This window comes from Panulirus ornatus, chromosome 4, assembly GCF_036320965.1.
Source record: "Panulirus ornatus isolate Po-2019 chromosome 4, ASM3632096v1, whole genome shotgun sequence".
Classification (NCBI taxonomy): Eukaryota; Metazoa; Arthropoda; class Malacostraca; order Decapoda; family Palinuridae; genus Panulirus; species Panulirus ornatus.
In genome coordinates, this window is record NC_092227.1 from 89,279,637 (window position 1) to 89,303,519 (window position 23,883).

The 23,883-nt window shown below is 41.3% G+C and overlaps 1 protein-coding gene across 3 annotated transcripts in view; it reads left to right on the top strand.

Moving 5' to 3' along the window:
* Positions 1–23,883, top strand: part of LOC139746207 (cyclin-G-associated kinase-like) — a 329,022-nt gene that overhangs the window by 284,770 nt on the left and 20,369 nt on the right. For all 3 annotated transcript variants that reach the window (XM_071657155.1, XM_071657166.1, XM_071657174.1), the window contains 2 exons: positions 10,288–10,461; positions 15,264–15,377. In XM_071657155.1, the coding sequence (XP_071513256.1) occupies positions 10,288–10,461; positions 15,264–15,371 (282 nt within the window). In that variant the 3' untranslated portion in view covers positions 15,372–15,377. The remainder of the gene's footprint in view (positions 1–10,287; positions 10,462–15,263; positions 15,378–23,883) is intronic.

Here is a 23,883-nt window from a genome sequence, read left to right on the forward strand (position 1 = left end):
GGTAAAAGTGTTGGCAAGCAAGAAGATAAATCAGAAAAAATGCAGAAGGAAAATGAAAGGAAGGAAATTGCAAGCTTAGATGGAAGTGCAGTGTATGTATAGAAGCAGGCATGTGTGAGTGAAGTGTTTAAGATGTTTAGAGAAATACTATTAAAGGTTGCAGAATTAATAGTTTGATACAAGGTAGTGACATACAGGAATAAAAAGGGCAATGCGTGGTGGACAGAAGTGATTAGAAATGATGTGGAAGAGAAGAAAAGGACATATGGTAGATTACTCGAAAGAAATTTACTAGTGGAAGTTCAGCAAAGGAGGAGAGAATACAAAATATGTAAGTGGAATGTTAAGAAGCTGAAAGGGTAAATGAAGATTTTGGAAGGAAGTTAGTGAAAAGTTTTAGAATAATAAGAAACTCTACTGAAAGGTGGTGAAAAAAGAAAGTGGTGCATCTAAGAGTGGAAATGTTAATATGAGAAGTAAAGAAGGGGAGTTGCTGAATCAAAAGGAGGAAGTGAAAGGAAGGTGGAAAGAGTACTTTGAAGAACTAATGAATGTGGGAGAAGGAGAGGCTGCTGGTATTACATGCATGGGTATGGAGGATGTAAGGAAGAGGATACAAATGCAAGGGCACCTGGATTTGTTGTGATTATGGCTGAAATGCTGAAGTATTGAGGAGAAAGTGAGATAGAGTGAATAAATCTTGTATGTAATTTAGCATGGAAACAGAAGGTTCTGCCTGATGATTAGTTGCAAGCTGTTATAGTTCCTTTTTTCAAGGGAAAAGGTGTTAAGGATGCATGTAGCAGTTATAGAGGACTTATTCTGTTCAGTATACCAGGAAAAGTATAAGATCATTGATTGACAGAGCGATGGAAACAATTGATTGTAGAATAACTGAAGAGCATGGGGATTTTAGGAAAGTAAGTGATGTGTGGAACAGATTTTTGTAGTAAAGATGACTGTGGAAAAGTATTTAGCCAAAGGTAAAAAGTCACGTGCCACTTTTATGGATCTAGAAAAAGTGTATAACAGATGAGCATAATGCTTTGTGGGATGTGTTAAGGACATATGGCATAGGGAGACAACTGTTGGATGGTGTAAAAGCCTTCTATAGAGGAGCAAATGCATGTGTAAGAGTGGATGGGGAGCTGAGTGAAAGTTTTTGGATACATGTAGGTGTGAAGCAGGACTATGTGATGTCACCATGGCTTTTTGTTATATATACATGAATGCAGGAGGGTGAAAGGCGTGCAAGGGATAGAGTGAATTGGAACGATGTGGTATACCGGGGTCGATGTGCTGTCAGTGGATTGAACCAGGGCATGTGAAGCGTTTGGGGTAAACCATGGAAAGTTCTGTGGGGCCTGGATGTGGAAAGGGAGCGGTGGTTTCGGTGCATTATACATGACAGCTAGAGACTGAGTGTAAATGAATGTGGCCTTTGTTGTCTTTCCTAGCACTACCTCGCGCACATGCGGGGGAGGGGATTTTCATTTTCATGTGTGGCGGGGTGGCAACGGGAATGAATAAGGGCAGACGGTATGAATTATGTACATGTGTATATATGTATATGTCTGTGTGTGTGTATATATGTATACGTTGAGATGTATAGGTATGTATATGTGCGTGTGTGGACGTGTATGTATATATACATGTGTATGTGGGTGGGTTGGGCCATTCTTTTGTCTGTTTCCTTACGCTACCTCACTAACACGGGAGACAGCGACAAAGTGTAACAAATATAAATATATGTATGAATGGAGTGATAAGAGAGATGAAAGCAAATCTAGGGAGAAGGGGTGCAGAGATGGAGTGTGGCAGAGATATGGTGGCTAGTAGCAAGCTTGTTTGTGGATGATACTGTGTTGTTTGCAGAGAGTGAAGAGGAGTTGCAGAAGGTTGTAGGTAAGTTTTATGATGTGTGTAAGAAAGAAGGTTGAAGATGAATGCAAGTAAAAGTAAAATGTTGGTGTTTGAAAGGAAATGGAGGGAAAATATAGATTTTGTAAAATCATATGGAGTGAAAGAGGAAAGTTTACTAAATTGTGCTGTGGATATGGGGGGAAAAGATTGGAAGTGAGGGAATTTAAGTATCTGTGAGCTGTCATAGGTAATTGTAGTGATATGGAAGGTGAGGTGAGGGTAAGAACAGTACAGGGTAGAAGAGTCTTTGGGTCCCTTAATAAAATAATGAAAGGTAAAGGTGTAAGTATGGAAGTGATGTAATACAGGTACACCGCTGATTTTCCGGCACTCTTGGTTCCAAAGCCTTGCTGGATTAACGATTTTGCCGGACCAACCATGGCCACGTAATGATAATTCATCAACACACCTCTAACCCACTAATTATGCATCTCCCTTTTGTCTAAAGCATACCATGGACTGCTAGAAATTTAGATTGAATAGCTAAATGAAGTACGTTATACACCTGCTCAGGACTGAGGTGCTTATCAGCTATGAGTTTCGCAAATTCGTGCACATACTTGGCAGCTCCTTTGTGGTTTGTGGACCGCTTTTCTCCATACACTTTATTCATGGAAATTCCATGATGCTTCTTGAATCTTTGAGTCCATCCTTCACTATAGTCACACTCATGTTGTAATTTAAGTTCTTTATGGAACAACTTTGTCTGGTTCATTATCATGCTACCTGACAAGTTCATTCCATCACTCCAAAGCTGTCGAAACCATTCCATCATCACTCGATCGTGCTCAGTACTCTTACCATCTTTCATAGTTTTTCTAATCATCATTTGCTTCTTGGAATCGCCATCTGCATAGAATTTCAATATTTTCTCCCTTTGCTCCTTTATATCATAAACAGTTGATGAACCAATACTGTAGATGTAGCACAGCTTACGCACCAAAACACTATGGTCCATTTTTTTCAACAGTTCTATTTCATCTTGAATCAACATGGACTGGTGTTTATGTTTGACACCTCAAGTGACACTCATATATCTTAAAAGCAATAACTAGGGATAGAATTAAGCAAAACAAGCTAAGAACCTCACAGAATTGTGGTATCACCGCCAACAAGTGCAGCGTAAAGAATGTAAATAAGCACGCCCTATACACAATGCCATCTGTGGCCGCCTTGTAAACTAGTCTGGTGGCCGCAGCGATTTCAAGTTCCCTCACATAATTTTGTCCAGACTAAAGGAAGTGCCAAACCATCAATTGCTGGAAATTCAGTGGTGTACCTGTAATTTGAGTTGGATTGGGCATGTGGCGAGAATGCCGGACTGGGAGTTTACAAGGAGAGTGTAAAATAGTACAGTTAAAGGTTGGTATGAGTGGAAGACCACCCACCACTAAATTGGGTTGAGGAATACTGGAGGGAGAGAAATAGTTGAAGGATGTGTGGAATGATGTATGCGAAGGAGGCATGTAAGGACAGGAATAAGTAGACTTTTCCCATGGCCACCCCTTGATGGGAGTTCCTAGAGGGAATGGGCATCAGAGATATAGATAGATAGATAGATAGCACAGAGCATTCGAGGAGTGAGTATTCAGTATCTTCACCATGGAAGTTGCAATATCAGTTCTTTTATTGTTGGAGAGGTGGTGGTGTCCAACATACATGTGAGAAAATGTAACTCATACATTACAAGCCTGGAGAGTATAGTTTCATGTTCGTGTATTATCTGGTTGAGTTGAGTATAAGATGGGCTGGGAGGCCAGTTGTTTGATGCCTCTCTAGTCATTGCAGTGTATGTATGTTTTGTCAGTGTCCTGTTTGTTGGAGTCAAAAGGGATAGGGGAGAGAGAGTGCTTCCCACATATTCTCTGCGTGTCATAGAAGACGACTAAAGGGGACAGGAGTAGTGGGCTGGAAACCCTCCCCTTCTTGAATTTCAATTTCTTAAAGGGGAAGCAGAAGAAGGAGTCAAGTGGGGAGTGCTCATCCTCCTTGAAGGCTCAGATTTGGGTGTCTGAATGTGTGTGGATGTAACCAAGATGAAAAGAAAGGAGAAATAAGTGGTAGGTTCAAGGAAAGAAACGTGGATGTTTTGGCTCTGAGTGAAACGAAACTCAAGGGTAAAGGGGAAGAATGGTTTGGAAAAGTCTTGAGAGTAAAGTCAGGGGTTGGTGAGAGGACAAGAGTTAAGGAAGGAGTAGCACTATTGAAGCAGTAGTTGTGGGAGTGTGTGATAGAGTGTAAGAAAGTAAATTCTTGATTGATGTGGGTAAAACTGAAAGTGGATGGAGGGAGATGAGTGATTATTTGTGCATACGCACATGGTCATGAGAAGAAAGATCATGAGAGGCAAGTGTTTTGGGTGCAGAGTGAGTGAGTGTATCAGTAGCTTTGGTGCATGGGACCGGGTAGTTCTGATGGGTGATTTAAATGCAGTGTGTAATGTGTCAGTTGAGGATATAATTGGTGTACATGGGATATTCAGGGTTATAAATGGAAATGGTTAAGAGCTTGTGGATTTGTGTACAGAAAAAAGACTAGTGTTTGGGAATACTGGTTTAAAAAGAGAGATTTACATAAGTATAAGTATGTGAGTAGGAGAGATGGTAGGCATGTAAAAGAGAGACTTTTCAATGTTAATGTGCTGAGAGGGGCAGCTGGAATGATGTCTGATCACTCTCTTGTGGAGGCAAAGGTGAAGATTTGTAGGGGTTTTCAAAAAGAAGAGAAAGTGTTGGAGAGAAGAGTGATGAGAGTAAGTGAGCTTGGAAAGATGTGTGAGGATGTATCGTGTGAGATTAAGTGTAGAATAACAAAAGGTGAGAGTAAATGATGTAAGGGGAATGGGTGAGGGATAGGATGTATTAGGGAAGCAGTGATGGCATGTACAAAAGATGCATGTGATATGAATAAGGTGGGAAGTGGGCAGATTAGAAAGGGTAGCAAGTGGTGGGATGAAGAAGTAAAATTGTTAATGAAAAAGAGAAGGGAGATGTTTGGATAATACTTACAAGGAAGGAGTGCAGATGACTGGGAGATGTATAAAGGAATGCAGCGGAAGGTCAAGAGGAAGTCGCTGGGGTTGAAAAAGAGGGTATTTGAGAGTTGGGATGAGAGAGTATCATTAAACTTTAGGGAGATTAAAAAGATGTTTTGGAAGGAGGTAAATTATGTGCATAAAACAAGAGAACAAAGGGTGAAAGAGACAAGGGGGGATATGATAACAGGTAGTGATGAAGTGTTTGATGATAGAGTGGCAGATGTAGGGTGTTTTGGTCAGGATGGTGTGCGAAGTGAAAGGGTTAGGGATAATGGTTTGTTTAAGAGAGAAGAGATTATGAAATCTTTATGGAAGATGAAATCTGGTAAGGTGGCAGGTTTGGATGATTTTGCAGTTGAATTTACTATGAAGAGGGGTGACTGTGTTGATTGTTTGGTAAGGTTATTCAGTGTATGTATGGATCATGGTGAGATGCCTGAAGATTGGTGAAATGCATGCATAGTGCAATTGTGCAAAGGCAAAGGGGATAAAGATGAGTCTTCAAACTATAGAGGCATAAGTTTGTTGAGTATTCCTGGGAAATTGTATGGGAGGATATTGATTGAGAGGGTGAAGGCATGTATAGAACATCAGATTGGGGAAGAAGTGGTAGAAGATGTGTGTATCAGGTGTTTGCTTTGAAGAATGTGTTTTAAGAAGTACTTTGAAAAACAAATGGATTTGTATGTTGCATTTATGGATCTGGAGAAGGTATATGATAGGGTTGATAATGATGTTTTGTGGAAGGTCTCAAGAGTATATGGTGTGTGAGGTAAGCTGCTAAAAGCAGTGAAAAGCTTATACCAAGGATGTAAGGCATGTGTATAAGTAGGAAAAGAGGATAGTGATTGGGACCCAGTGAAGTTCGGTCTGCGGTAGGGTTGTGTGATGTCCCCATGGTTGTTTTAAGTTGTTTATGGATGGGGTGGTTAGGGAGGTATATACAAGAGTTTTGGAGAGAGGGGCAAGTATGCAGTCTGTTGGGGATGAGAGGACCTGGGAAGTGAGTCAATTGTTGTTCACAGATGATACAACAATGGTGGCTGATTCGAGTGAGAAACTGCATAAGTTGGTGACTGAGTTTGGAAAAGTGTGTAAAAGGAGACAGTTGAGAATAAATGTAAATAAGGGCAAGGTTATTAGGTTCAGTAAGGTTGAGGGACAAGTTAAATGAGATGCAAGTTTAAATGGAGAAAAATTGGAGGAAGTTAGGTATTTTAGATATCTGGGAGTGGACATAGCAAAGTAGAACCATGGGAGTGGAAGAGAGTCACAGAGTTGGGGAGGGCTCGAAGGTTCTGGGATCAGTGAAGAATGTGTGGAAGGAGAGAACATTATCTCGGAGAGCAAAAATGGGCACATTTGAAGGAATATTAGTTCCAACAACATTATATGGTGTCAAGGCTGGGGATGTAGGTAGGGTTGTACAGAGGAGGGTGGATGTGTTGGAAATGAAATGTTTGAGGACAATATGTGGTGTGAAGTGGTTTCATCAAGTATGTAATGAAAAATTAAGAGAGATGTGTGGAAATATAAAGAGTATGGTTGAGAGAGCAGAAGAGGATGTGGTGAAATGGTTTGGACATATGGAGAGAGAGAATGAGTGAGGAAAGGTTTGACAAATAGGATATAAGTGTTAGAGGTGGAGGGAACAAGGAGAAGCAGGAGACCAAATTGGAGGTGGAAGTTTTTTTTTTTTTTTTTTTTTTTTTTTTTTTTTTTTTTTTTTTTTTTATACTTTGTCGCTGTCTCCCGCGTTTGCGAGGTAGCGCAAGGAAACAGACGAAAGAAATGGCCCAAACCCCCCCCCCCATACACATGTATATACATACGTCCACACACGCAAATATACATACCTACACAGCTTTCCATGGTTTTCCCCAGACGCTTCACATGCCTTGATTCAATCCACTGACAGCACGTCAACCCCGGTATACCACATCGCTCCAATTCACTCTATTCCTTGCCCTCCTTTCACCCTCCTGCATGTTCAGGCCCCGATCACACAAAATCTTTTTCACTCCATCTTTCCACCTCCAATTTGGTCTCCCTCTTCTCCTCGTTCCCTCCACCTCCGACACATATATCCTCTTGGTCAATCTTTCCTCACTCATTCTCTCCATGTGCCCAAACCACTTCAAAACACCCTCTTCTGCTCTCTCAACCACGCTCTTTTTATTTCCACACATCTCTCTTACCCTTACGTTACTCACTCGATCAAACCACCTCACACCACACATTGTCCTCAAACATCTCATTTCCAGCACATCCATCCTCCTGCGCACAACTCTATCCATAGCCCACGCCTCGCAACCATACAACATTGTTGGAACCACTATTCCTTCAAACATACCCATTTTTGCTTTCTGAGATAATGTTCTCGACTTCCACACATTCTTCAAGGCTCCCAGAATTTTCGCCCCCTCCCCCACCGTATGATCCACTTCCGCTTCCATGGTTCCATCCGCTGCCAGATCCACTCCCAGATATCTAAAACACTTCACTTCCTCCAGTTTTTCTCCATTCAAACTCACCTCCCAATTGACTTGACCCTCAACCCTACTGTACCTAATAACCTTGCTCTTATTCACATTTACTCTTAACTTTCTTCTTCCACGCACTTTACCAAACTCAGTCACCAGCATCTGCAGTTTCTCACATGAATCAGCCACCAGCGCTGTATCATCAGCGAACAACAACTGACTCACTTCCCAAGCTCTCTCATCCCCAACAGACTTCATACTTGCCCCTCTTTCCAAAACTCTTGCATTTACCTCCCTAACAACCCCATCCATAAACAAATTAAACAACCATGGAGACATCACACACCCCTGCCGCAAACCTACATTCACTGAGAACCAATCACTTTCCTCTCTTCCTACACGTACACATGCCTTACATCCTCGATAAAAACTTTTCACTGCTTCTAACAACTTTCCTCCCACACCATATATTCTTAATACCTTCCACAGAGCATCTCTATCAACTGTATCATATGCCTTCTCCAGATCCATAAATGCTACATACAAATCCATTTGCTTTTCTAAGTATTTCTCACATACATTCTTCAAAGCAAACACCTGATCCACACATCCTCTACCACTTCTGAAACCACACTGCTCTTCCCCAATCTGATGCTCTGTACATGCCTTCACCCTCTCAATCAATACCCTCCCATATAATTTACCAGGAATACTCAACAAACTTATACCTCTGTAATTTGAGCACTCACTCTTATCCCCTTTGCCTTTGTACAATGGCAAGTGGAAGTATGAAGTGAAAAAGATTTTGAGTGATCAGGGCCCAAACATACAGGAAGATGAGAGGCACGCAAGGAATAGAGTGGATTGGAACAGTGTGGTATACCAGGGTCGACATGCTGTCATTGGACTGAACCAAGGCGTGTGAAATGCCTGGGGTAAACCATGGAAAGGTCTCTGGGGCCTAGATGTGGATAGGGAGCTGTAGTTTCGGTGCATTACGCTTGACAGCTAGGAACTGAGTATGAATGAATGTGGCCTTCTTTTGTCTGTTTTCCTGGCGCTTCCTTGCTGAAACAGGGGATAACAATGCTGTTTATTGTGGGGCAGGATAGCACCAGGAATTGGTTGAAGGCAAGCATGTGTATGTGTATGTATGTATATGTGTATATGTTGATATATATATTTGTGTTTATAGGCCTTTATGTGTATATGAGTGGATGGGCCATTCTTCATCTGTTTCCTGGCAATACCTCACTGACTTAGGAAATGGCAGTCAAGTATGATATATAATAGATAAAATGAAATAGATATGTTGCTGAAGTTTGGAGTTTCGTATTTCTTCCTGGAGTTGGTGATGTGTTTGAATGGGAGGGGTCCACTTCTCTTGCAAAGAATTGAGTGCCAAGCATAATGATGTAGAATTGTATTTTTTTTCTAAGGCAGCTGGTAATATTTTATGTGTTTGTGTGGTTGGCAAAATTTAAAAAAAAAAAAAATTTACTGACGGTGTTTAGACATATTTTAGGGTGGAGCAGATGTATTTTATGTAAAAGACACTGAAGGATTCTTTTTCTTTTCCAACACTCTTATACAGGTTGAGCATCTCTAATCCGAAATGGTCCAAAATTCTATACTTTTTGAGCAGCAACATGATGTTACAAGAGGAAAGTTCCATACCTGATCTCACTTGCTCATGCTGGGCTTTTGACGGTCTGTTGGTGCCAGTTTAGAAAGACCTGCAGATACCCCTATGGCTAACAGTGAAATAGCTGTAACCTTTTGATTAAAAAACAGCATCGTATGTGGAAACCGAAAACCTGCAGTTGTTTGTTATTGCTTAACAGCTGATACAGGTATTCTGCTGATGCTACTGTGCTGCTTAGCTACCCTAAACACATTATTTTTTCATTGTATTAATTGTATTTCCTATTTTTTTTACTGTTGAGTACTTATGTGTGATTAAGTGAAAGAAAATGATTGCTTATCAGTAGCACATAAATTCAGAGTCAGGAATGAAGGTGGTGCCAAACAACCACAGATTGTCCACATGGGCTGCTGAGGCTGTGAAACCTTAGCTTTCTGATGGTTCAGTGTTATGCGAACTTTGTTTCATGTTCAAAATTCTTCAAAAGTATTGTCAAAATTTCTTTCAGGCTATAAGATGCATATGAAACATAAATGGATTTTGTGTTTAGACTTGGGTCCCATCCCTAAGATATCTCAAAATCCAAAAAGAATGCCTGGTCCCAGGCATTTCGGATAAGGGATACTTAACCTGTATAATGATCCACTGTTACACCCTGAATTTTTCAGTACATGTAAAGATTACTTTCTAGAATGTATCTTACTCCTGATGATATCAATATCTGTGACTTCAGCAAGTTTTCAAGCTCCAAGTGCTCCCATCTGAATGACCAATGCTGATTATACCAGTTTCTACACCTTTTACAACCTTTATACGGTATTGAATGCAATGAGTGGAATATCTTAGACATGTATATCTCATAAATTTGTGTATATTAATCTGCTTTACAGTAAGTGTGACTAGGTCAGTATATTACCTAGGCTTGAAATTTTCATTTCTGAGAGATATATTTGATTTGAGGTGATTATAGCAGTGCTACTGAGATAATGGTATTCTGCTGATTATCAAAAAAGGAGGTTTTAAGAAAAAGAATTGCTTATACCTGTTTGCTCTTTCCCCTTAGAGAAAGGTAGCATCAGAAATAGATGATGTACATTACACTAGTTAACTTTACTAAAGAGACATGTTTATCACATTTTGAACTCATGTTACTGCTTTCTTTATGCTTTGTCCAGTAACTATTTTGTATTGTTGCACAGGTTATGGAATGGACAGAAGGAAAGAAGAAGAATATTCGTGCACTTTTATGTTCCCTTCATACAATAATGTGGGAAGGTTCAAAGTGGAATGAATGTGGTATGCATCAATTGGTGCATCAAAATGATGTTAAAAAGATGTACCGTAAAGCTTGTCTTGCCGCACATCCAGACAAGGTGAGTAGGTTTTTTGTTAGTTTCAGTAATATTGATATTTTTTGCTTTACTGTAAGATTATGTACACTCACCCATTTATACATACCACCATAAACACATTAAAGATCAAGACACCCATAATGTTAATGCAAGGTGACCAGGTATATTAAAGAGTGGGAGATGTTAAGTAATGTATACAAATGTAGCTGGGATTGTAGTAAATGACAAAGAACAAGAGGTAATAAACTGCATAAAGAATACTTTTTTCATTCTTGTCTGCTTTTTCATGCATTAATGAGGAAGCGCCATAGACAAGCAAAGAAATGGCCTCATTCACTTGCATCCCTTCACTGTCTGTCATGTGTAATGCACCAAAACACCTTTTAAACTATTTTACCTTTAAAATGCCCAGCTTTGCCTTCCCTCAGCCAGTGGTCTGTTAAGGTATGGCACTAAAGGCTATGAAGCAGCACTGGAGTTCTTTAGTCATGGAGACTCTATTGCTGTAACCACCCCCTTAAGGGAGTTCCAGGTAGGAACAGGTGTCAGAAATAGATAGGTAGATTCTTCACTGCTTCTAGCAGCTTTCGTCCCACACCATATGTTAGTAACAACATCCACAGACACCTTCTAACAACCTTATTATACTCTTTCTCACACACCTCTTCAAACCACCACCTTCTCAATCACTTATCTCCTTATGCATCTTGCTAGATACATTCAACAGATTTATATCTGCTATTTGAATACTATTTAGTCCTCCTTACCTTTGTACATTGACACTTTAGAAGCATTTACCAGTCCTCGTTCACCTCTTCATAACCTGTAAATGTACTGAAAATCGTAAGTAACCAGTCAGCAACACAGCCACCCCATCTCTAAAAAAATTCAGTTGCAGTACCATCCGCTACATCCACCTTACCACACACCATGTTTCTCAAGGCTTTTGCCATCTCTTCTCTTTTCACCAAAGCACTTGCCATGACTCTTTCGCTTTGAATACCTCCCCTACCCAAACACCCTTCATCTACCACCGTATCATCAAACACACTTAAAAATCCTTCAAAGTACTCACTCCATTTCCTCTTCACCTCATCTCTGCTTGTTTCCTCCTTGCCATGTGCCTCCTTCACCAGTGATCCCATTTGTTAGCTTTTTTTCACACTATTAATCTCATTTCTAAACATTTTCTTATTCTCCTGAAGTTTACTGATATGTGCTATCCCCAAATCTCAGTTTTCCTTGTTTTCAGCCCCTGCACCTTCTTCTTGAGCTCCTGCCACTTTCTCTTGTGTATCTTTTAATCACTTACCGAGAACTCCTTCCCTTCAAGTAATGCTTATACACCTCAATTTTTGCATTCAATAACAACTAGACTTCAGTACCCAAGACTCACTACCCTTTTTCACATGCCTCACCCACCATTTGCATACCACACACTTCTCACACATAAGAGTGCTGCTCTCTTGAATACTTCCCATTCATCACCCATTTCCATAGCTTCATTTACTCTCACCTTTTGACAATTTACACTCGATCTCCCCTGGTATCTCTCCTCCTAAACCTCTTATCCAAGCTCCATCACTTTCATCACCCTCTTTCCTCCTATATAATTTCTTCTTTTCTGAAAGCCTCTACAAGCTTCAGCCTCCCCTACACCAAGGAGTGATCAGACATCTAATCAGCTACCTCTCTTAGGACATTCATGTTCAAGAGTCTCCCTTTTGCACACTTATCAGCTAGTATATAATTGAATAATGCCTGCTTATCAGCTAGTGCATAATTGAATAGTTCCTGCCTATCATTTCCTTACTCACTAATGTATACATATATCAGTACCTCTTATTAAACCATGTAGTCACAATCACTAGGCCCTTTTCAACACACAAATGATGAAATTGAATTTTGAGATAAAAGGATGCATATGTAAAGCTATAATTTCCCAAAAGATGCATGGTAGTAAGGAGAGAGAGGGGACAGAGAAGGAGGAGGGTTTGGCTATCTTGTTAACCCTTTAATACTCTCCTTGGGTCAGTCAGAACAGACACTTGTCAAAGTACACTGATTACATACACATACATACGTAAGACAAGGGAGCAAATGGGAACTTCAGTGAATGGCGCAAATGGGGAGGTGATAACAAGTAGTGGTGATGTGAGAAGGAGATGGAGTGAGTATTTTGAAGGTTTGTTGAGTGTGTTTGATGATAGAATGGCAGGTATAGGGTGTTTTGGTCGAGGTGGTGTGCAAAGGGAGAGGGTTAGGGAAAATGATTTGGTAAACAGAGAAGAGGTAGTAAAAGCTTTGCGGAAGATGAAAGCCGGCAAGGCAGCAGGTTTGGATGGTATTGCAGTGGAATTTATTAAAAAAGGGGGTGACTGTATTGTTGACTGGTTGGTAAGGTTATTTAATGTATGTATGACTCATGGTGAGGTGCCTGAGGATTGGCGGAATGCGTGCATAGTGCCATTGTACAAAGGCAAAGGGGATAAGAGTGAGTGCTCAAATTACAGAGGTATAAGTTTGTTGAGTATTCCTGGTAAATTATATGGGAAGGTATTGATTGAGAGGGTGAAGGCATGTACAGAGCATCAGATTGGGGAAGAGCAGTGTAGTTTCAGAAGTGGTAGAGGATGTGTGGATCAGGTGTTTGCTTTGAAGAATGTATGTGAGAAATACTTAGAAAAGCAAATGGATTTGTATGTAGCATTTATGGATCTGGAGAAGGCTTATGATAGAGTTGATAGAGATGCTCTGTGGAAGGTATTAAGAATATATGGTGTGGGAGGCAAGTTGTTAGAAGCAGTGAAAAGTTTTTATCGAGGATGTAAGGCATGTGTACGTGTAGGAAGAGAGGAAAGTGATTGGTTCTCAGTGAATGTAGGTTTGCGGCAGGGGTGTGTGATGTCTCCATGGTTGTTTAATTTGTTTATGGATGGGGATGTTAGGGAGGTGAATGCAAGAGTTTTGGAAAGAGGGGCAAGTATGAAGTTTGTTGTGGATGAGAGAGCTTGGGAAGTGAGTCAGTTGTTGTTCGCTGATGATACAGCGCTGGTGGCTGATTCATGTGAGAAACTGCAGAAGCTGGTGACTGAGTTTGGTAAAGTGTGTGAAAGAAGAAAGTTAAGAGTAAATGTGAATAAGAGCAAGGTTATTAGGTACAGTAGGGTTGAGGGTCAAGTCAGTTGGGAGGTAAGTTTGAATGGAGAAAAACTGGAGGAATTAAAGTGTTTTAGATATCTGGGAGTGGATCTGGCAGCGGATGGAACCATGGAAGCGGAAGTGAATCATAGGGTGGGGGAGGGGGCGAAAATCCTGGGAGCCTTGAAGAATGTGTGGAAGTCAAGAACATTATCTCGGAAAGCAATAATGGGTATGTTTGAAGGAATAGTGGTTCCAACAATGTTGTATGGTTGCGAGGCGTGGGCTATGGATAGAGTTGTGCGCAGGAGGGTGGATGTGCTGGAAATGAGATGTTTGAGGACAATGTGTGGTGTGAGGTGGTTTGATCGAGTAAGTAACGTAAGGGTAAGAGAGATGTGTGGAAATAAAAAGAGCGTGGTTGAGAGAGCAGAAGAGGGTGTTTTGAAATGGTTTGGGCACATGGAGAGAATGAGTGAGGAAAGATTGACCAAGAGGATATATGTGTCGGAGGTGGAGGGAATGAGGAGAAGTGGGAGACCAAATTGGAGGTGGAAAGATGGAGTGAAAAAGATTTTGTGTGATCAGGGCCTGAACATGCAGGAGGGTGAGAGGCGGGCAAGGAATAGAGTGAATTGGATCAATGTGGTATACCGGGGTTGACGTGCTGTCAGTGGATTGAATCAGGGCATGTGAAGCGTCTGGGGTTAACCATGGAAAGTTGGGTGGGGCCTGGATGTGGAAAGGGAGCTGTGGTTTCGGGCATTATTGCGTGACAGCTGGAGACTTTGAGTGTGAACGAATGGGGCATTTGTTGTCTTTTCCTAGTGCTACCTCGCACACATGAGGGGGGAGGGGGATGGTATTCCATGTGTGGCGAGGTGGCGATGGGAATGAATAGGGGCAGACAGTGTGAATTGTGTGCATGGGTATATATGTATGTGTCTGTGTGTGTATATATATGTGTACATTGAGATGTATAGGTATGTATATTTGCGTGTGTGGGCGTGTGTGTTTGTACATTGTGTATGGGGGTGGGTTGGGCCATTTCTTTCGTCTGTTTCCTTGTGCTACCTCGCAAACGCGGGAGACAGCAACAAAGCAAAATAAAAAAAAAATAAAAAACATACTTTTCCAAGCCCAGCAGCCTAACCACTGTATGAAATTATGATATGCTGATTTAGGACTTGGTGAGTACTGTACCTGTTTGTATTCTACATTAAATGCAAGTAATAGCTTTTTGTAAGTTTTCAACATGATGTGATAGTTTAACAAGAATTCTTGGCTAGCCAAGATACACCTTCTCTTACACTTTGTATGAAATTAATTGCTTGTGGTAAGATGTAAATGGCTGGGAAGAATCTATATAGTTTACAGACATACATGGCTTCTTGTTTTTGAAGCCAGTCTTCATTTAAATGAATATATTTCTCATACTTTTTTCTCATACTGATATGATTTCATTTTGAGTATTTGTAGATTAACAATAATTATTTTAAGATATCACTGTCTATCCATTCTTATTTGCAATCAAAACCAAGAATGTGTGACTAGAAAAACTGTATAGACAACAGATAACTGATCATGTGATAATGTCACTGCAGAATATACAGAAGACAAGCTAGTCAGTAGTGTATAGCAAAGATTTTTATGGAGTGTTTTACAGATACCTCTTTTCTCAGTGCACAGGAACAGATCATGAGTCTCTCGCCAAACTTATCTTCATGGAACTAAATGATGCCTATTCAGAATTTGAGAATGACCCTGGACAACAGCAAATCTTTAAGTAAGAAATGGTAAGTTATCTAGAATGTTTTGAATCTTACAGATTAGAGTCTTTGGTCAATTTTAATGCCAATTTTGCAGGTTGAATGTATTAGAAAAGATTTATTTTTATTTTAGGTAGTATGTTTGAGGAAAGGAACCTGGATGTTTTAGCTCTGAGTGAAACGAAGCTAAAGGGTAAAGGGGAAGAGTGGTTTGGGAATGTCTTGGGAGTAAAGTCAGGGGTTAGTGAGAGGACAAGAGCAAGGGAAGGAGTAGCACTACTCCTGAATCAGGAGTTGTGGGAGTATGTGATAGAGTGTAAGAAAGTAAATTCTAGATTGATATGGGTAAAACTGAAAGTTGATGGAGAGAGATGGGTGATTATTGGTGCATATGCACCTGGGCATGAGAAGAAAGATCATGAGAGGCAAGTGTTTTGGGAGCACCTGAATGAGTGTGTTAGTAGTTTTGATGCACGCGACCAGGTTATAGTGATGGGTGATTTGAATGCAAAGGTGAGTAATGTGGCAGTTGAGGGAATGATTGGTATACATGGAGTGTTCAGTATTGTAAATGGAAATGGTGAAGAGCTTGTAGATTTATGTGCTGAAAAAGGACTGGTGATTGGGAATACCTGGTTTAAAAAGCGAGATATACATAAGTATACGTATGTAAGTAGGAGAGATGGCCAGAGAGCGTTATTGGATTACGTGTTAATTGATAGACGCACGAGAGAGACTTTTGGATGTTAATGTGCTGAGGTGCAACTGGAGGGATGTCTGATCATTATCTTCTGGAAGCAAAGGGGTTTTCAGAAAAGAAGAGAGAATGTTGGGGTGAAGAGAGTGGTGAGAGTAAGTGAGCTTGGGAAGGAGACTTGTGTGAGGAAGTACCAGGAGAGACTGAGTACAGAATGGAAAAAGGTGAGAACAAAGGAGGTAAGGGGAGTGGGGGAGGAATGGGATGTATTTAGGGAAGCAGTGATGGCTTGCACAAAAGATGCTTGTGGCATGAGAAGCGAGGGAGGTGGGTTGATTAGAAAAGGTAGTGAGTGGTGGAATGAAGAAGTAAGAGTATTAGTGAAAGAGAAGAGAGAGGCATTTGAACAATTTTTGCAGGGAAAAAATGCAAATGAGTGGGAGAGGTATAAAAGAAAGAGGCAGGAGGTCAAGAGAAAGGTGCAAGAGGTGAAAAAGAGGGCAAATGAGAGTTGGGGTGAGAGAGTATCATTAAATTTCAGGGAGAATAAACAGATGTTTTGGAAGGAGGCAAATAAAGTGTTTAAGACAAGGGAGCAAATGGGAACTTCAGTGAAGGGGGCTAATGGGGAGGTGATAACAAGTAGTGGTGATGTGAGAAGGAGATGGAGTGAGTATTTTGAAGGTTTGTTGAATGTGTTTGATGATAGAGTGGCAGATGTGGGGTGTCTTGGTCGAGGTGGTGTGCAAAGTGAGAGGGTTAGGGAAAATAATTTGGTAAATAGAGAAGAGGTAGTAAAAGCTTTACGGAAGATGAAAGCCGGCAAAGCAGCAGGTTTGGATGGCATTGCAGTGGAATTTATTAAAAAAGGGGGTGACTGTATTGTTGACTGGTTGGTAAGGTTATTTAATGTATGTATGATTCACGGTGAGGTGCCTGAGGATTGGCGGAATGCTTGCATTGTGCCATTGTACAAAGGCAAAGGGGATAAGAGTGAGTGCTCAAATTACAGAGGTATAAGTTTGTTGAGTATTCCTGGTAAATTATATGGGAAGGTATTGATTGAGAGGGTGAAGGCAAGTACAGAGCATCAGATTGGGGAAGAGCAATGTGGTTTCAGAAGTGGTAGAGGATGTGTGGATCAGGTGTTTGCTTTGAAGAATGTATGTGAGAAATACTTAGAAAAGCAAATGGATTTGTATGTAGCATTTATGGATCTGGAGAAGGCATATGATAGAGTGCATAGAGATGCTCTGTGGAAGGTATTAAGAATATATGGTGTGGGAGGTAAGTTGTTAGAAGCAGTGAAAAGTTTTTATAGAGGATGTAAGGCATGTGTACATGTAGGAAGAGAGGAAAGTGATTGGTTCTCAGTGAATGTAGGTTTGCGGCAGGGGTGTGTGATGTCTCCATGGTTGTTTAATTTGTTTATGGATGGGGTTGTTAGGGAGGTGAATGCATGAGTTTTGGAAAGAGGGGCAAGTATGAAGTCTGTTGTGAATGAGAGAGCTTGGGAAGTGTGTCAGTTGTTGTTCGCTGATGATACAGCGCTGGTGGCTGATTCATGTGAGAAACTGCAGAAGCTGGTGACTGAGTTTGGTAAAGTGTGTGAAAGAAGAAAGTTTAGAGTAAATGTGAATAAGAGCAAGGTTATTAGGTATAGTAGGGTTGAGGGTCAAGTCATTTGGGAGGTAAGTTTGAATGGAGAAAAGCTGGAGGAAGTGAAGTGTTTTAGATATCTGGGAGTGGATCTGGCAGCGGATGGAACCATGGAAGCGGAAGTGAATCATAGGGTGGGGGAGGGGGTGAAAGTTCTGGGAGCCTTGAAGAATGTTTGGAAGTCGAGAACATTATCTCGGAAAGCAAAAATGGGTATGTTTGAAGGAATAGTGGTTCCAACAATGTTGTATGGTTGCGAGGCATGGGCTATGGATAGAGTTGTGCGCAGGAGGGTGGATGTGCTGGAAATGAGATGTTTGAGGACAATATGTGGTGTGAGGTGGTTTGATAGAGTAAGTAATGTAAGGGTGAGAGAGATGTGTGGAAATAAAAAGAGTGTGGTTGAGAGAGCAGAAGAGGGTGTTTTGAAATGGTTTGGTCACATGGAGAGAATGAGTGGGGAAAGATTGACCAAGAGGATATATGTGTCGGAGGTGGAGGGAACGAGAAGTGGGAGACCAAATTGGAGGTGGAAGGATGGAGTGAAAAAGATTTTGAGTGATCGGGGCCTGAACATGCAGGAGGGTGAAAGGCGTGCAAGGAATAGAGTGAATTGGAACAATGTGGTATACCGGGGTCGACGTGCTGTCAGTGGATTGAACCAGGGCATGTGAAGCGTCTGGGGTAAACCATGCAAAGAGTGTGGGGCCTGGATGTGGAAAGGGAGCTGAGGTTTCGGTGCATTATTACATGACAGCTAGAGACTGAGTGTGAACGAATGGGGCCTTTGGTGTTTTTCCTAGTGCTACCTCACACACATGAGGGGGGAGGGGGTTGTTATTCCATGTGTGGCGATGGGAACAAATAAAGGCAGACAGTATGAATTATGTACATGTGTATATATGTATATGTCTGTGTGTGTATATATATTTGTACATTGAGATGTATAGGTATGTATATTGTGCGTGTGTGGACATGTATGTATATATATATGTGTATGTGGGCGGGTTGGGCCATTCTTTCGTCTGTTTCCTTGCGCTACCTCGCTAACGCGGGAGACAGCGACAAAGCAAGATAAATAATAAATAAATTACTTTTATATCCTCATTATCACCCAGGACCAAAATCTGTGAAAGAGTCTTGATATTTCCTAGTACCTTTATAAAGGCTCCTTCAAATCAAGGTTGTGCTACCTCCAGTAACAAGGAAATTTAGACTTCTTTGAAGTGAGAAGTTGTTTGACAAGACTTTACTATTAATGGTACAGCCTTGCAAAAGTTGACTTTACACACGCATTGTAACCTCAGGCAAGCAGAGTCCAGTAACCCCATTAATGATTTAATCATTGATTTACCAGTTCACTCTGTCTTTTGCTTGCCTTTCACCCGGTGACAGTTGCCGCATGTCTGACCTTTACATCAATTTGTGCAAATCACTAAATCCTGGAAATTTTGTTGTTGATCCCTGTCTTCAAATCATTGATGTAAATGATGAAAAGCCTTAACAGAGCCTTAACTTATTTTAAGTCAATTAGACACCCCTATTTATTACTCAGTGCTGTTCCTTGTCTATGAGAAGCTCCACACACATTCAATTTCCTATGCAGACAGCTTTGATATTACTTTATCTTTTTTTTTGTGGTGTTTTGTAAGGAAGTTTTAGAAGTCTTAAGTAAGTAACATCATGGATATGACTGTAGAATTGTAATAGATTCTTTAAAAACAATGATATATTTCAAAACCCATGTTAATAATGGGTTATCAGTTTATCCTTCGAAAATTAGAGGTGGAAGGATGCAGTGAAAAAGATTTTGATCGATCAGGGCCTGAACATACAAGAGGGTGAGAGGCATGCAAGCAATAGAGTGAATTGAAAAAGTGTGATATACCGGGGTCGACATGCTGTCAATGGCCTGGGCCAGGGCATGTGCAGCATCTCGAGTAAACCATGGAAAGGTGTGTGGGGCCTGCACTTGGATAGGGAGCTGTGGTGTCAGTACATTACACATGATGGCTAGAGACTGAGTGTGTACAAATGTGGCCTTGTTGTCTGTTTTCCTGGAACTGCTTCATGGAAGCGGGGAGTAGCAGTGTTGTTTCCTGTGGGGCGGGGTAACAACAAGAATAGATGAAGGCAAGCAAGTATGAATATGTACATATGTATATGTCTGTGTATGTATATGTGCTTACATGAGGATTTATGTATATTTATTTATTATATGTATTATACGTAATAGCCATCTCCCGCATTAGCAAGGTAGTGCAAGGAAACAGACGAAGAATGGCCCAACCCACCCACATACACACATATGTATATACATAAATGCCCACACATGCACATATACATACATTTCAACGCATACATACATATACATAACCAGACATATACATATATATACACATGTACATATTCATACTTGCTGCCTTCATCCATTCTAGTCGCCACCCCACCACACATGGTATAGTATCCCCCCACGAGATAGCGCTAGGAAAAGACAAAAAAGGCCACATTCGTTCACACTCAGTCTCTAGTTGTCATGTGTAATGCACCAAAACCGCAGCTCTCTTTCCATATCCAGACCCCACAGACCTTTCCATGGTTTACCCCAGACACTTCACGTGCTCTGGTTTAATCCATTGGCAGCACGTCAACTCCCATATTCCACATCGTTCCAATTCACTCTATTCCTTGCACACCTTTCACCCTCCTGTACGTTACCCTTTCATTACCTACTCGATCAAACCACCTCACACCACATATTGTCCTCATACATTTCATTTGTAGATTTATGTGCTGAAAAAGGACTGGTGATTGGGAATACCTGGTTTAAAAAGCGAGATATACATAAGTATACATATGTAAGTAGGAGAGATGGCCAGAGAGTGTTATTGGATTACGTGTTAATTGACAGGCGCGCGAAAGAGAGACTTTTGGATGTTAATGTGCTGAGAGGTGCAACTGGAGGGATGTCTGATCATTATCTTGTGGAGGCTAAGGTGAAGATTTGTATGGGTTTTCAGAAAAGAAGAGTGAATGTTGGGGTGAAGAGGGTGGTGAGGGTAAGTGAGCTTTGGAAGGAGACTTGTGTGAGGAAGTACCAGGAGAGACTGAGTACAGAATGGAAAAAGGTGAGAACAATGGAAGTAAGGGGAGTGGGGAAGGAATGGGATGTATTTAGGGAATCAGTGATGGATTGCGCAAAAGATGCTTGTGGCATGAAAAGAGTGGGAGGTGGGTCGATTAGAAAGGGTAGTGAGTGGTGGGATGAAGAAGTAAGATTATTAGTGAAAGAGAAGAGATAGGCATTTGGATGATTTTTGCAGGGAAAAAATGCAATTGAGTGGGAGATGTATAAAAGAAAGAGACGGGAGGTCAAGAGAAAGGTGCAAGAGGTGAAAAAGAGGGCAAATGAGAGTTGGGGTGAGAGAGTATCATTAAATTTTAGGGAGAATAAAAAGATGTTCTGGAAGGAGGTAAATAAAGTGTGCAAGACAAGGGAGCAAATGGGAACTTCAGTGAAGGGCGCAAATGGGGAGGTGATAACAAGTAGTGGTGAAGTGAGAAGGAGATGGAGTGAGTATTTTGAAGGTTTGTTGAATGTGTTTGATGATAGAGTGGCAGATATAGGGTGTTTTGGTCGAGGTGGTGTGCAAAGTGAGAGGGTTAGGGAAAATGATTTGGTAAACAGAGAAGAGGTAGTAAAAGCTCTGCGGAAGATGAAAGCCGGCAAGGCAGCAGGTTTGGGTGGTATTGCAGTGGAATTTATTAAAAAAGGGGGTGACTGTATTATTGACCGGTTGGTAAGGTTATTTAATGTATGTATGACTCATGGTGAGGTGCCTGAGGATTGGCGGAATGCTTGCATAGTGCCATTGTACAAAGGCAAAGGGGATAAGAGTGAGTGCTCAAATTGCAGAGGTATAAGTTTGTTGAGTATTCCTGGTAAATTATATGGGAGGGTATTGATTGAGAGGGTGAAGGCATGTACAGAGCATCAGATTGGGGAAGAGCAGTGTGGTTTCAGAAGTGGTAGAGGATGTGTGGATCAGGTGTTTGCTTTGAAGAATGTATGTGAGAAATACTTAGAAAAGCAAATGGATTTGTATGTAGCATTTATGGATCTGGAGAAGGCATATGATAGAGTGGATAGAGATGCTCTGTGGAAGGTATTAAGAATATATGGTGTGGGTGGCAAGTTGTTAGAAGCAGTGAAAAGTTTTTATCGAGGATGTAAGGCATGTGTACGTGTAGGAAGAGAGGAAAGTGATTGGTTCTCAGTGAATGTAGGTTTGCGGCAGGGGTGTGTGATGTCTCCATGGTTGTTTAATTTGTTTATGGATGGGGTTGTTAGGGAGGTGAATGCAAGAGTTTTGGAAAGAGGGGCAAATATGAAGTCTGTTGTGGATGAGAGAGCTTGGGAAGTGAGTCAGTTATTGTTCGCTGATGATACAGCGCTGGTGGCTGATTCATGTGAGAAACTGCAGAAGCTGGTGACTGAGTATGGTAAAGTGTGTGAAAGAAGAAAGTTAAGAGTAAATGTGAATAAGAGCAAGGTTATTAGGTACAGTAGGGTTGAGGGTCAAGTCAATTGGGAGGTAAGTTTGAATGGAGAAAAACTGGAGGAAGTAAAGTGTTTTAGATATCTGGGAGTGGCAGCGGATGGAATGGCAGGGATCTGGCAGCGGATGGAAGCGGAAGTGGATCATAGGATGGGGGAGGGGGCGAAAATCCTGGGAGCCTTGAAGAATGTATGGAAGTCGAGAACATTATCTCGGAAAGCAAAAATGGGTATGTTTGAAGGAATAGTGGTGCCAACAATGTTGTATGGTTGCGAGGCATGGGCTATGGATAGAGTTGTGCGCAGGAGGATGAATGTGCTGGAAATGAGATGTTTGAGGACATTGTGTGGTGTGAGGTGGTTTGATCGAGTAAGTAACGTAAGGGTAAGAGAGATGTGTGGAAATAAAAAGAGCGTGGTTGAGAGAGCAGAAGAGGGTGTTTTGAAATGGTTTGGGCACATGGAGAGAATGAGTGAGGAAAGATTGACCAAGAGCATATATGTGTCGGAGGTGGAGGGAACAAGGAGAAGTGGGAGACCAAATTGGAGGTGGAAAGATGGAGTGGAAAAGATTTTGTGTGATCGGGGCCTGAACATGCAGGAGGGTGAAAGAAGGGCAAGGAATAGAGTGAATTGGATCGATGTGGTAAACCGGGGTTGACGTGCTGTCAGTGGATTGAATCAGAGCATGTGAAGCGTCTGGGGTAAACCATGGAAAGCTGTGTAGGTATGTATATTTGCGTGTGTGGATATATGTATATACATGTGTATGGGGGTGGGTTGGGCCATTTCTTTCGTCTGTTTCCTTGCGCTACCTCGCAAATGCGGGAGACAGCGACAAAGCAAAAAAAAAAAAAAAAAAACCATTTCATTTCCAACACATCCACCCTCCTCTGCACAATTGTATCTATAGCCCATGCTTCACAACCATATAACATTGTTGGGACCACTATTCCATAAGACATCTCTATGAGATTGTGTTCTCGCCTTCCACACATTCTTCAATGCTCACAGAACCTCTCCCCCCCTCTCCCCACCCCCACACACCCACCCTGTGACTCATTTCCACTTCCATGGTTCCATCCGTTGCTAAATCCACTCCCAGATATCTAAATCACTTCACTTCCTCCAGTTTTTCTCCATTCAAACTTACCTCCCAATTAACTTGTCCATCAACCCTACTGAACCTAATAAACTTGCTCTTATTCACATTTGCTCTCAGCTTTCTTCTTTCACACGCTTTACCAAACTCAGTCACCTACCTCTGCAGTCTCTCACCTGAATCAGCCACCAGTGCTGTATCATCAGCGAACAACAATTGACTCACTTCCCAAGCCCTCTCATTTCCAGCAGACTGCATACTTGCCCCTCTTTCCAAAACTTGCATTCACCTCCCTAACCATCCCATCCATAAACAAGTTAAACAACCATGGAGACATCACATACCCCTGCTGGAAACTGATTCACTGGGAACCAGTCCCTTTCCTCTTTTCCTACTCGTAGACATGCCTTGCATCCATAGTAAAAACTTTTTGCTGCTTCTAGCAACTTACCTCCCATATGATATACTCTTAATACCTTCCACAGAGCATCTCTTATCAACCCTATCATATGACTTC